General features: G+C 33.2%; 1 protein-coding gene across 1 annotated transcript; it reads left to right on the top strand.

Moving 5' to 3' along the window:
* Positions 1-525: 525 nt before the first annotated feature.
* On the top strand, positions 526-6,452 carry LOC134279040 (uncharacterized; the record flags this gene model as incomplete). Its single annotated transcript, XM_062761378.1, has 4 exons — positions 526-758; positions 1,939-2,074; positions 2,216-2,373; positions 6,200-6,452. Coding segments are annotated over 4 exons (772 nt in total), but the record flags the coding sequence as incomplete, so codon positions are not given.
* Between the last annotated feature and the right edge of the window lie 5,319 nt (positions 6,453-11,771).

Raw genomic sequence — 11,771 nt, 5'->3', positions numbered from 1 at the left:
AGACTTTTTTTCGTGTAGAGTTGTATATAGGAATAAATTTTTAAAGGTATAACAAATATTTTTATCTTTTAGGTGATTAGAAAGAATTAGTTCGACATATCTGGGTATCCGTATTTCGAAGGGAAAACCATGTCATATTTGCTTTTTGATAACCCTTTGCATCAATGTTGGTTGTGTGTGTTTGTTTAGTTTGTCCTTGTGCGAAACAGAAGTGACGTTATATTTGCATTGGGATTGATGTCAACTTACCTTACATATTTACTAAGGGATAGTCCGTATTGCAGTGTATCTGACTTTCTTGGAATAGTTTATCCTTTTGTCAGAGCAAAACCAAAATACATGTAATAAATAATTTATAGATTGAACAAAATTAATGAATTAAAATTTGGAAGTCTGCAAAGAATGTGAACTATTAAATTTTTAAAAAATATCGTTTCCATGTGATATTTAAATTAATACATTTTCTGTAAATACTGATTCATGATCTTATTAAAAAACATACATTTACTTTCTGTTATTTGGCAGGTCAATTCAAGTTCATTCCTACGAATCGCTTGTTTCATTTCTCGAAAAAGGAGTCGACGTGAGATATTTTTTTAACATTTCAAAATGTGTTCAGCACTCTTCACCTCCACCGTTTAAAGATGTTCCAGTTTTTGGTGGGAAAATCAAATACTTCAGTGCAAGTCAAAATTCAGGTGGTGATCCTGGAACAACAGTGTTCAATAACGTGGAGTACATCGATGAAAATGATAAAGGTAATTACACCATAGATCTTTCTTGGTATTTTATTTCCAATGACACTTGATCCAATAAAGGATATGGAGATAACGAACAATATTCAATATCAAAGTCCATAAAACAATACAAAATCGGAACAGAGCAAACACGGACCTCCCAAACATCAGAGGCTGGATCAGGTGCCATGGAGGAGCGAGTATCCCCTGCCGACCGGTAACACCGCCGTGTGCTTCTTTTCATGATCGGAAAATAAATGGAAAATCCGTTGTAAATTCAGGGTATAAATAATGGACTAACAATTAGTATGAAAAACGTCAGTCAGCATTTTACTCAATGATAAATTGTATTTGCTGACAAAGCCAATGTATCGACCATAGAACTTAGGAAATAATTACTGACTACTGATATTCTTGTTTCATCAACTTGTTTGTCAATGATTTACATCGTTTTAGAAATTGTTCATACGTAGAGCATGCTTTTGCGTATCGAATCAACTGAAATATATAAACTACGTATGCAGGTGACGAAGGTATATTGCTGCATATGTAAGGGAAGTTGATGATAGAAAAGTTAAAGTCATCACATTTATCATAGAGCTTGGTTGTTAAATTACCATTAACGTCTTTTTCAAGTTAAATATCTAAGTATGAAACAGATGCGTCAGACTCTGTGGTATCTTTTATCTCAAATTCAACAGGATATATCGTATTGACAAAGGAATGGAAATTACCATGTTGTGAATTGACAATACGTCGTCGATATGTATCTAAATGTCGAGTTGAACCTCTGATATTTTGAGGTCTGTGAATCTCTGCTCCAAAGTATTGTCTAAAAGGCATTTGAGCTTGAATACTCTTCATTACATCCATTTATTTCATTTTTCTTAATTAAGCATTTCTGAGACTGTTTACAGGGCTTTAATTTAAAAAAAAGAGTTATTGTAAGTAAAATGCAGGAAAATGTAAAATGGAATTATTTTTTTAATCAGATTTCTAGCCATTAATTAAACCACAATAAAAATATGAATCATATTTCCTGCACAAGTAAAATACCAGGGTCTTTTTTTTTTATTTTTTGTACATGAATATACCCCTTAAAAGATCAAGTAAGACATTTATCTTATTTTTCATAAAAACCAGATTGGGGGATTTGTGTTCCTTCTAGTATTCAAGATTTACTGAAAAATGTATTTTTTAGATCCTAATGAAGAAATTCATACATTTTGGATTGTCAATGATACAGCAAAGATATTTTGGGCGAAGCCTGGCTTTTTTGTAAATAACACTGATACCATTGGAGGAATATATTGTGACTGGACTAAAGGACAAGGAAAGTTAGACGATTGATCTTAAACTTAATCGTTTCTTGCACACTTAAGTGGACATACATGTTTCTAAATTATTTTTTTTGAAGATGTTCCCACAATTGGTCTCAAGAAGCGTGATGGCAATTTAAAATTGTTTTTATTTTACAGGATATGGGTCAAATTGCATTCACAACGAAAGCTGAAGTCATTTCCGGAGATTCAGACCTCACTGACATCTGGAGACGAAGTGGGTTGGGTTGTTAACCAGACTCAGTGTCACTGCCCGGGGGGCTGCCAGGACGGCATCATGGGAGACACCATCAGAGGTAGTCTATTTGTCAACATTTTCAATGCACCGTCTATTTGAACATAAGCGAAAATTTAGTAAATGAAAAAAAGTCATGATAACAATTATTGGTCGATCTAAAAAAAAAAAAACTACCGATATGTACTGATCTATAAACCATGCATAAAACACGGACCTCCGGAAATTTCAGAAATAGGATCAGGTGCCTTGGAAGGGTTTTTACCCCATGTGTAACGGGCACACAGAAAATGAGCCCTATGTATTATTCACTTAGACATAAATTCAAATATTGTTTAGTACATGACGTTCAAGTTGGTGCAAGACCAAAATCAAGATATGGGTCATCATAATGTATCGTAGATTTCAATTTGTTCAATAAAATATAGATATAATTAAATCAAGATAAGCAAACAAGGACTTCTAAAATCAGAGATGGGATCATTTGGCATGGAGGGGCAAGCATCCCCTGTAAACAGGTCGCAATTGACGTGTGCACCTCGTCATGATCGGGAAATACCGAGAAGTAAATTCCATCGTAATTTCATTGTGTAAATAATGGCCTAACCATCATTATGAAAATGTCAGTCAGTATTTGACTTAATGATAAATTTTATATGCTGCCAAAGTCATTGTATCGACCATATTACTTACGAAATTATGAAAGTTCTTTGGCAAATCAGTGTGTAAATAATAGCCTTACAATTCTGGTAAAAACATCAGTCAGCATTTGACTTCATGATAGATTGTATTTCAGTACCGAGTTAAAAACTAGAAAATGATTACCCATTCTTCAGTGACTTGTCTCGTTCAGAATTTATTCGAACATAGAGCAAACTACCGCGAACCAAAGAGGATTCCTTGTCAGCTGCACATTAAGTAGTAGTTAAAACTGAAAAGCCGTTACTTTTTAGTGACCTTTTAGGTGTATTTCAATTATCTTTCAGTTACCTTTCAGCCCCAGTTGATACATACAAGTTGTACCCATCCAGTGTAGACGTTTTATTTATCTTTCAGTTAACTTTCTATATTCTTGCCATCATCTCCAAGGCACCTTTTAGCGACCTTTCGTTTATTCTTCAGTCGTCATTCGAGAACTTTATTTTGCTTTTCATTGGTATATAAATCACCTTTTCGTACTGAATTTAAAATATTATTGAAATCTTTAATTAAATATTCAGAATGTTGTAAGAGTTTTCAGATTGGCATTCATGTGTTGTACTTATAATGGCTTGATGTTCAATTATGTTTTAATTGTTTACTAAACTTTTAAACTTGTTTGAATATATAATATAAAGTATATGTCTAAATATAACAATTCTACTGTTAATTCTTGAAAAAAAGTAATTAAAGATTTCTATTTGTTTCATAAAAACAAAACAAAATAAACGAAAACTATATCAATCCAATATTCTTATCAGCAAATTAGTAATTTTAAAAGAACTTTTTTCTTTTTGTAAAATAGCTAAATCTATAAGTGTTTTATTTATCCTTAGTTTCTTTTAAAACCTCGATTAGTTTAGTCAATTCATAGAAAAATGAGGATATTGGTGTTCCTGCTTTTAAGGTATTTCCATCATCACAATCTTATGGGTTCAAAGTAGAAAAACTGCATTTATTTTCACTGAATATAGTTTAAACTAATTATTGCTAAAAATGAATATGCCATCCCCCTTAAGATGTAAAACTTAAATAAACAGGAGCATATGCTAACATAAGATGGTCGTTTAATATTAGTAAATAGTAGCGAAAACATGAGGTTAAAACTGGTTCAAATATATAATTCTGATGCTGAAAGTTCTAAAATAATTGTTTCTGTGCAAATACGGTATGTTTAAAATGTTAATAAGAGGGTAAAAAATTTACATTAGAAGTACGATAAAGAAAACTACTGACTGAAGATACATGAGAAGGAGTTTTTGCCCTAAAATCCCTCTGAAATGTATCTACCATTTAGTCGACAGAATGGTAACTGCACTGTATGAAAATATCACGATAAAGGCGATGTCCTTTTGGTGATATTTCAGCAAGTATTATGTTATTATGGTATTATGGTATTATTCCATCGACTGAATGGTGTATTTCATCCTAGCTGTGCTTGTAGTTTAAGACGTATTTCATTCATAATATACAAAGAAGTATACAATATGAATATAATATGAATATGGATTGAACAGCAGGCCAAGGACCTATATTATTTCTCTTCATTTGAGATCAAAGTTCAAATGTAAATACTGTAGATATTTGAAGTTTTACAAAGACATGTATTATAAACAATTGTGCTTGTAGAACTTAGCTCATAAAATCTATGTGAAGTCTAATGCTGACTGTTTTCCATACAGTTCAAGATCAGCCTCTTTTTTACATTTAAGTAGTGTAGATTCAAATCTGATCAAAACTTGACCGCTAGGGGGGTAGGCCACAAAGGGGTTGTCAAAATGTTTTAGATAAGAATATAAAGGAAAAAAAATATTTACAAGAACAGAAAACCCATGTAGTGAAACGTCTTACGTTCATGGTTGTCTAACTATAAAGCTAAAGGATAAACGTGATGACTCTAACTTTTCAATCGTCAACTTCTCTTATTCATGCAGCCTTATACCTTCATCACCTGCATGCGGAGTTTATATCTCTCAGTTGAATCGATACCAAAGAACATGCTTTACGTAGCAGAAAACAGGCTGATCGGTCATGTGGCAATTTTTTTTTTAAACCCAATAAAAGCACTAAGACCAATATCCCTGACGTTCTAGATAGTATATAGGGAGAAACAATTTTAGAAAATACTTAGATTTTCCTCACTGAAAATGTCACAAAATGGCGTTGAGGAACATTTTACGATAAATTTTTGTGTTGAACTCGGGAAAAATTCTGATTAATATCTCAATACGTTAAATGAAATACTGGTTTGTCAAAAGACGTGTATGAACGTGTACGTGATACATAGGGTATTTTAATGATAGAGACACTTTATCGAACGACGATGATTTGTTAAAAAAAACTGGATTTCACTAAAATTCTGATTTAGAATTTAGAATACCATTATACGAGTTTAAAAGCTTGTCAATATTAAAAAAAAGAAATTCAAAACATTGACAAACAAAAGTATGAAATGGAAAAATGATTACCAAAATAAATTTTGAATGTTTATTGGACCATATTCTGTGAATTGGAAGAGTATTTATTAAGAAACTCAGGACGCTACTTATTTTATGTTAAATAAAGAGTGATCCGTGCTTACAAAACACGTTGTTTTAAAAATTGAATCACATGAATTTTATTTAATCACATCGAATGAAACACATTTTCAAAAGAAATATGTTTACATATGAAAATGTACGCACAACCTTCGAAAATGTTATGTTCAGGCAATTAATGCATACATGTAGGAGCGCGGAGAATTTCCTGATTGACCTGTGAGTTGTCAAACTTCTACTAATACTTGTTATTGGTTGATTTTATCTAATTGTGACCAGCAATGTTCAGTTTGATTTTAGTGCAATAAAAATAATAACAGTGGATTAAAAAAACATTAAAACAGCCAACCAAAGCTGATAAAAAGTAATGTACCAAATGGCAACTTGAGGACAGAAAAATATGTTGACATGGTGTTTTTTTTTTCAACATTCCGTTCTTGGTATTTTTGGAACTTTAAGATCTTATATATGAAAGAAACAATGTCTATAATAAAAACTGCAACCCTTAAAGCTGATTGGACACAGATGTGAATGCTATAGCAACATTTAAGTCATACTATTATACCTTTTGAGAAACCATGAACATCAAATTTGTCTCAGGCATATCTTATTTGTGATTTTCTAAAAACAAAATTGAATTCAAATTTGCAGGTTTCAAAGTTATGAAAGACGGGAGTATCAATTTCTCTACCTCAATGACAACAATATTTCCGCTGGCCTGGAACTATATCCGACTCATCACATTTGTTCACATTCATGCAAATAACACTGCAACATTTGTAACAAGACATTTAGATGCACCGACATGGGAACAGGATGGACTTGATGTAATGCACTGTCCGATACACTCGGAACTGAACGCAGAAGGAGCTAGATTCTATGTAAAAAGAATGTAAAATTGTGATCGTTCTCAGATATAGCAGTTCAAGAAAGTTTTATAACTGTTAATTCTCAATTAAATGATGAAACGTATGAAGTAAATTTAGGTTCCGTGGTAAAAATGTGTTCTCTATAGTTGTCACTTTCCATTTGCTATTTTTAAAAATTTAATTCTCCATAACAGTATTCGGATCAATGTCGAACTGCCAACGTAAACTAATAATTAGTAATGAAATAAATGTAAATTATAATGAACAGCATTCAAGCTCAGAAGTCATTAAAACAATACAAATCAGGAGCAGAGCAAACGCGGACTCCAAAACATCGGAGGTGGGATCAGGTGCCATGGAGGAGTGAGCATCCTCTGCCGACCGGTCACACGCGCTATGTGCTCTTTGTCATGACCGGGAAATAACGGGAAAATCCGTCGTCAATTCAGTGTGTAAATAATAGACTAACAATTAGTATGAAAAAAGTTAGTCAGCATTTTACTCAATGATAAAATGTATTTGCTGATTAGGTCATTGTATCGCCCATAGAACTTATGAAATGATGACTTTTATCGAGACTGTCAATATTCTTGTTTCATCAACTTGTTTGTAAATAATATACGTTCTTTTAGAAATTGTCCATACGTAGAGCAGGATCAACTGAGATATATGAACCCCGCATGCAGGTATTAAAGGTATAATGCTGGATTAGTAAGGAAAGTTAAACAATATTTATGAATTTATTATAGCTGTGTCACAATGTTTCCAGTCTGTAATCATTTTGTTAAATGTAAAAAAAAGTTTAGAGCTATTGATTACAGCAATTAAATTGCCTACGTCTTTTGGTATGTTAAATGCATTGGTTGAACCTAAAGTAGCAATAACAGAAAATGGAAATTAAGACTCATAGACCCGCTGATATGAAAGATAAAGAAGATTGGCGCATTTGGCGTGTGATCTGCAGGAATCATTTGTACGAAACATTAATGGTTTAAATGTCCATGATTTGGTTGGCTGAACATAGCTGGTCATATTTTACAAACACGTCCAGAGGTTTTTTTTCATTTAGTTTGAAAGTGTGAGATTGTATCATTTTTGTCCGTTTTTCCTGGAGGGTACTATAACATAGTAATGTTTCACAAAAAATAAACACCTAACATACTTAATGCATATAGATACATGATACGTGTACATGTATATTATAGAATAGAAGATTGGAATTGATTTCGCTCGAGAACCAAACTGAATAAAAATTTATCTAATTCAAAATTTTGATACATCAGTACATAAAACGAAACTGACAAAATAAATGGTTGTTTGCATGAAAAAAAAACTAAGTAATTAACGCCCCATGCCAGGCTCGAACCAAAAACTTTTCAATAACAGTGCACTGAACATATAGCCCAACTCACTGAGCTATCACCGCTTCACATTCATAGATGATTTTAAAAGGACAAAGAAGCACCACATTCACACGTTTGGATTTTATGGGAAAAGTTCATTTTTCATGGTCTCTGGGTCTTCTCTCCATTTTTTAAAAAAGTGTATTCGTTCCTTTGAGTTAAAATACACACAAATAACGTTTCAAAATTATGGAGAGAAGACCCAGAGATAGAAAAATTTTAGAAAAACGTGTTTAAAAATGTACCATTTTGTACCAATGTTTGATCTGGCCAATTTTAAAGTTATTTTTTTAGAAAATCAAAGCTCAATTTCGGGAAAATATTTTCCTTTCCTGTTGCACAGGAACTCGATAATAAAAGAAATGTTAAAATTTCATGTGACATGTCGGTAAAATTTTCACTTTTCAATTACGCCCAGATTCCTGCCGAATGCCAATCAAAAGGGCCCTCGTTCTTTTTCTTTTATATACTACTTTTATTCATTTTTATACAAAACTGTCAAGTTACGCCCATATCTGTCGAACATTTCGTTGAAAGGTATGCTAATTTTTTTTAATCTTCGATTTCTCTTTGAATGTATAAAAAGAGAACGAACAGTGATTGATTGATTGTATGTTGTTTAACGTCCCTCTCGAGAATTTTTCACTCACATGCAGACGCCACAACTTGCCAGTGGAGAGCTACAATTTTGTCCTCGGCAATCAGGGCCATTGATCAGTGAGGAATCATTTCGGGGCAGCACCTACGGCGACACGGGACCTCGGTTTAAACGGTCTCATCCGAAGGACCGGTCTCCATGTCCCACAGTGGTATTTTTTCGAACACGCGACATAAGGATCGACTCCTTACTTTGCGACTCTAGAGCAGACGCTCTAACAACTGTGCCACGCGGGCGAATAGTGATTGAAAAAAAAACTATAAACAATTCCAAGACGTGAGGAAGGCATGAAACACGGACTCCTCGAGGTTCAAGTGGGATGGAATCGGTTGCCTTGGAGGAGTAAGCATCCTCTGTAGACCGGTCACAGCCACCAAGAGCACTATGAGTGGATCAAGAGTCAATTCAAGGTTTTATAAATGTTCAGGTGGCAGGGGATAGTTTCGTACTAAAGACCCGGTCTTTCTTTAAAAAAAAACTGAGATATTCCCTGTTCGATGTGATATTTTATGTAGGAAAAAGACTAGAATAATTATGGGACACGGTTGCAGTGAAGCAGAGTGCTTGCTGGAAAAAAAGTTATATGCAACATGTAGTCATTACTATGACACTTAGCATATACAGAGTTGTGAATGCGAAACTAAGAACCGTGGTCAGTTGCAGAGGAAATTCAGCAGGAAAAGTCGGAGGCCTAATCAGAAGAAGGTGTGTATCTCAGAGGGAAGTTGAATGGCTCCATATCTTTAGGGCATAGATTGATTTACAGAATACTGCGTGTTTTATCCTGCTTGCTCGGGCTTGGGGGTGGGCTGTATGGGTGCGACTTAGGCCAAAATCTTGAAAGAAAAGCCAAAATCTGGGTAGTCATGGGTGCACTCTAATTGGCAGATTACATGTACTTTGTTGAAATAATTTGTGAGTCATGGGCATACGTAGTGTAATTAATTATCCACTGGAAAAATGTTTCTATGTACATGTTTTTTATGGATCGCATGTATATGTGTACCCATCAGCATATGTTTAGCATAAAAAAACTATCCCCGATCACCTCACAAGAATGGTATTTTGTGCTTTTCATCTTTTACAGAATAGTATCACTTGTATTATTATTCATGTACCCGTTCAAGTTTATTCTAGTTATTTAAGTATTTAAAATAAAATAAAGAATGACTGGAACCATGAAAAAGTATTGTAAATGAGAAATAATTAAGTGAGACGTACCTTCACAAAAAGATGAGAACATGTACAATGCTATGTATTGTCAAATGGATTGATATTTGAGGTCATTGTGATAAAAGGGTGTTCATGTGATCAAATTTTCTGAGACCAAAAAGAAGCAGATTACTTTTTTCACCATAAGACTGCTCGTTTATCTATTTTGTTTAATACGCTTGGTATTTTTCCAGGTTTACCTGCAAATACCTACCCCCAAAGTGCTGGAAATTTCAAATTTCAATTAAAAGCTGCATTCAGTTACTTCTTATAAACAGGATTAGGGGGATGAGATTTTCCGGATTTCTTCATAAAAGTACACTCACTTGACCTGCATAGGTTTTTGATAATTGTCACTTCGATATAGATATATATTATATTCTATTTTTATAATTATGTACCGTTCAATTTCGACAATATTTAAGTGAAAATTGTTACGTTTTATTAATGTAATTGGTCTAAAAATCACACAGATGTGCACGTAGACTTGCTGGCAATTTCATACAAAATATATCTATATGCAAGTCCTCTTGTTTTTACACATCAAAGACATTAACAAACAAAAATAAATTCTATAACATTTTTAAAAAGCTTTAAAAACAACAAACTACAGTTACAATTTGATACCCTATATATTTTTCCCATTTTGAGAAGACATTATGATGTTATAATGTGCGTGTTCCCTTTCTAAGGAAGAAATTCTTCAAAATCATATGTCGGTTTTGAATATTTTTATAATCCCGAACAACCAAAATAAATATGAATTAAAATATTTATATTGGATTCAGAAACTTCATAAAAATTCTTACAAACAAAGATACATAGCGGTTTCCAGTAAATGTTCAACCAAGCATCTTTCTTTACTTGTCATAAAAGATATTAACAGTAGTGAAGGAGAAATTTCTAGAGTATTGTGAAAAAATATATTCGAGAAGTGAAGTAAATCAGATGTGGATGCCTAAAAACTCAAAGATACTTTTGGAAAACTTTTAATCACAAGATTTTACCAAAATCAACAGCTTAAAAACTTACGACACACACCATTCCAACGATCAATGAAAGTCCATGGTTTGTTTCTTTTTTTATTATTAAATTGACAACTGGTTTTTTAATGGAACTCGTAAATTTACTTACATTGTCATTGGTGATTTGCAAAATTATTTTATTAACACAGACATTCTGATTGTACACCCAGGTACTCTGAAGTTGACATAAAAGTATGTTTGAGTTTCTGATTGACAATATATATGTTGTTTTTGGAGACCAGGACTTCCAACAATCTATTGGAAATCAAATAGGTATCAAATGCGCCCCGTTCCTAGCAGACCTATTTTTGTATTCATATGAAGCAGAAGTTGTGCAAAACCTTATTCGTGAAAATAAGATAACACCTGCTGTGGCTTTCAACTCGACATTTAAATATATCGACGGCATATTGTCAATTAACAATGTTTATTTCCATTCTTAGGTCGATACAATATATCCCGGTAAGCTCGAGATAAAAGAAACCACAGTGTGACACATTTGTTTCATATTTGGATATTTTACTTAAAAAAGATCGTAAATGGTACTCTCAAAATAAAGCTATATGACAAACGTGTTAACTTTAACTTTTCAATCGTTAACTTTCCTTACTTATGCAGCAATATACCTTCATCACCTGCATAAGGAGTTTTATATCTCTTACTTGATTCAATACGCAAGATTATGCTCTATGTATGAACAATTTCTAAAACGAGACAAAGAATTAACAAACAAGTTGATGAAACAAGAAGATCAGCAGCCTTTTCAAAAGTTTTCTGTTCGTAAGTTCTATGGTCGATACATTATGGTCTTGTCACGAAATACTAGTATACAATTTGTTATTGAGTCAAATGCTGAATGACGTACTCATACTTATTATTAGTCCATTATTTACACACTGACTTGACGACGGATTTTCTCTTTATATCCCGATCGATCGGGAAAATGAGCACATAGCGTGTGTGACTGGTCGGCAGGGGATACTCACTCCTCCATGCCACCTAATCTCCTTTCCGATGTTTTGAAGGTCCGTGTTTGCTCTGCTCCAATTTTTATAT

Source organism: Saccostrea cucullata, unplaced genomic scaffold (genome assembly GCF_032062105.1).
Source record: "Saccostrea cucullata isolate Sc308-1 unplaced genomic scaffold, CSIRO_AGI_Scuc_v1 ctg278, whole genome shotgun sequence".
In the NCBI taxonomy this organism is placed as follows: domain Eukaryota; kingdom Metazoa; phylum Mollusca; class Bivalvia; order Ostreida; family Ostreidae; genus Saccostrea; species Saccostrea cuccullata.
This window is presented reverse-complemented; position numbering and strand designations above follow the sequence as displayed.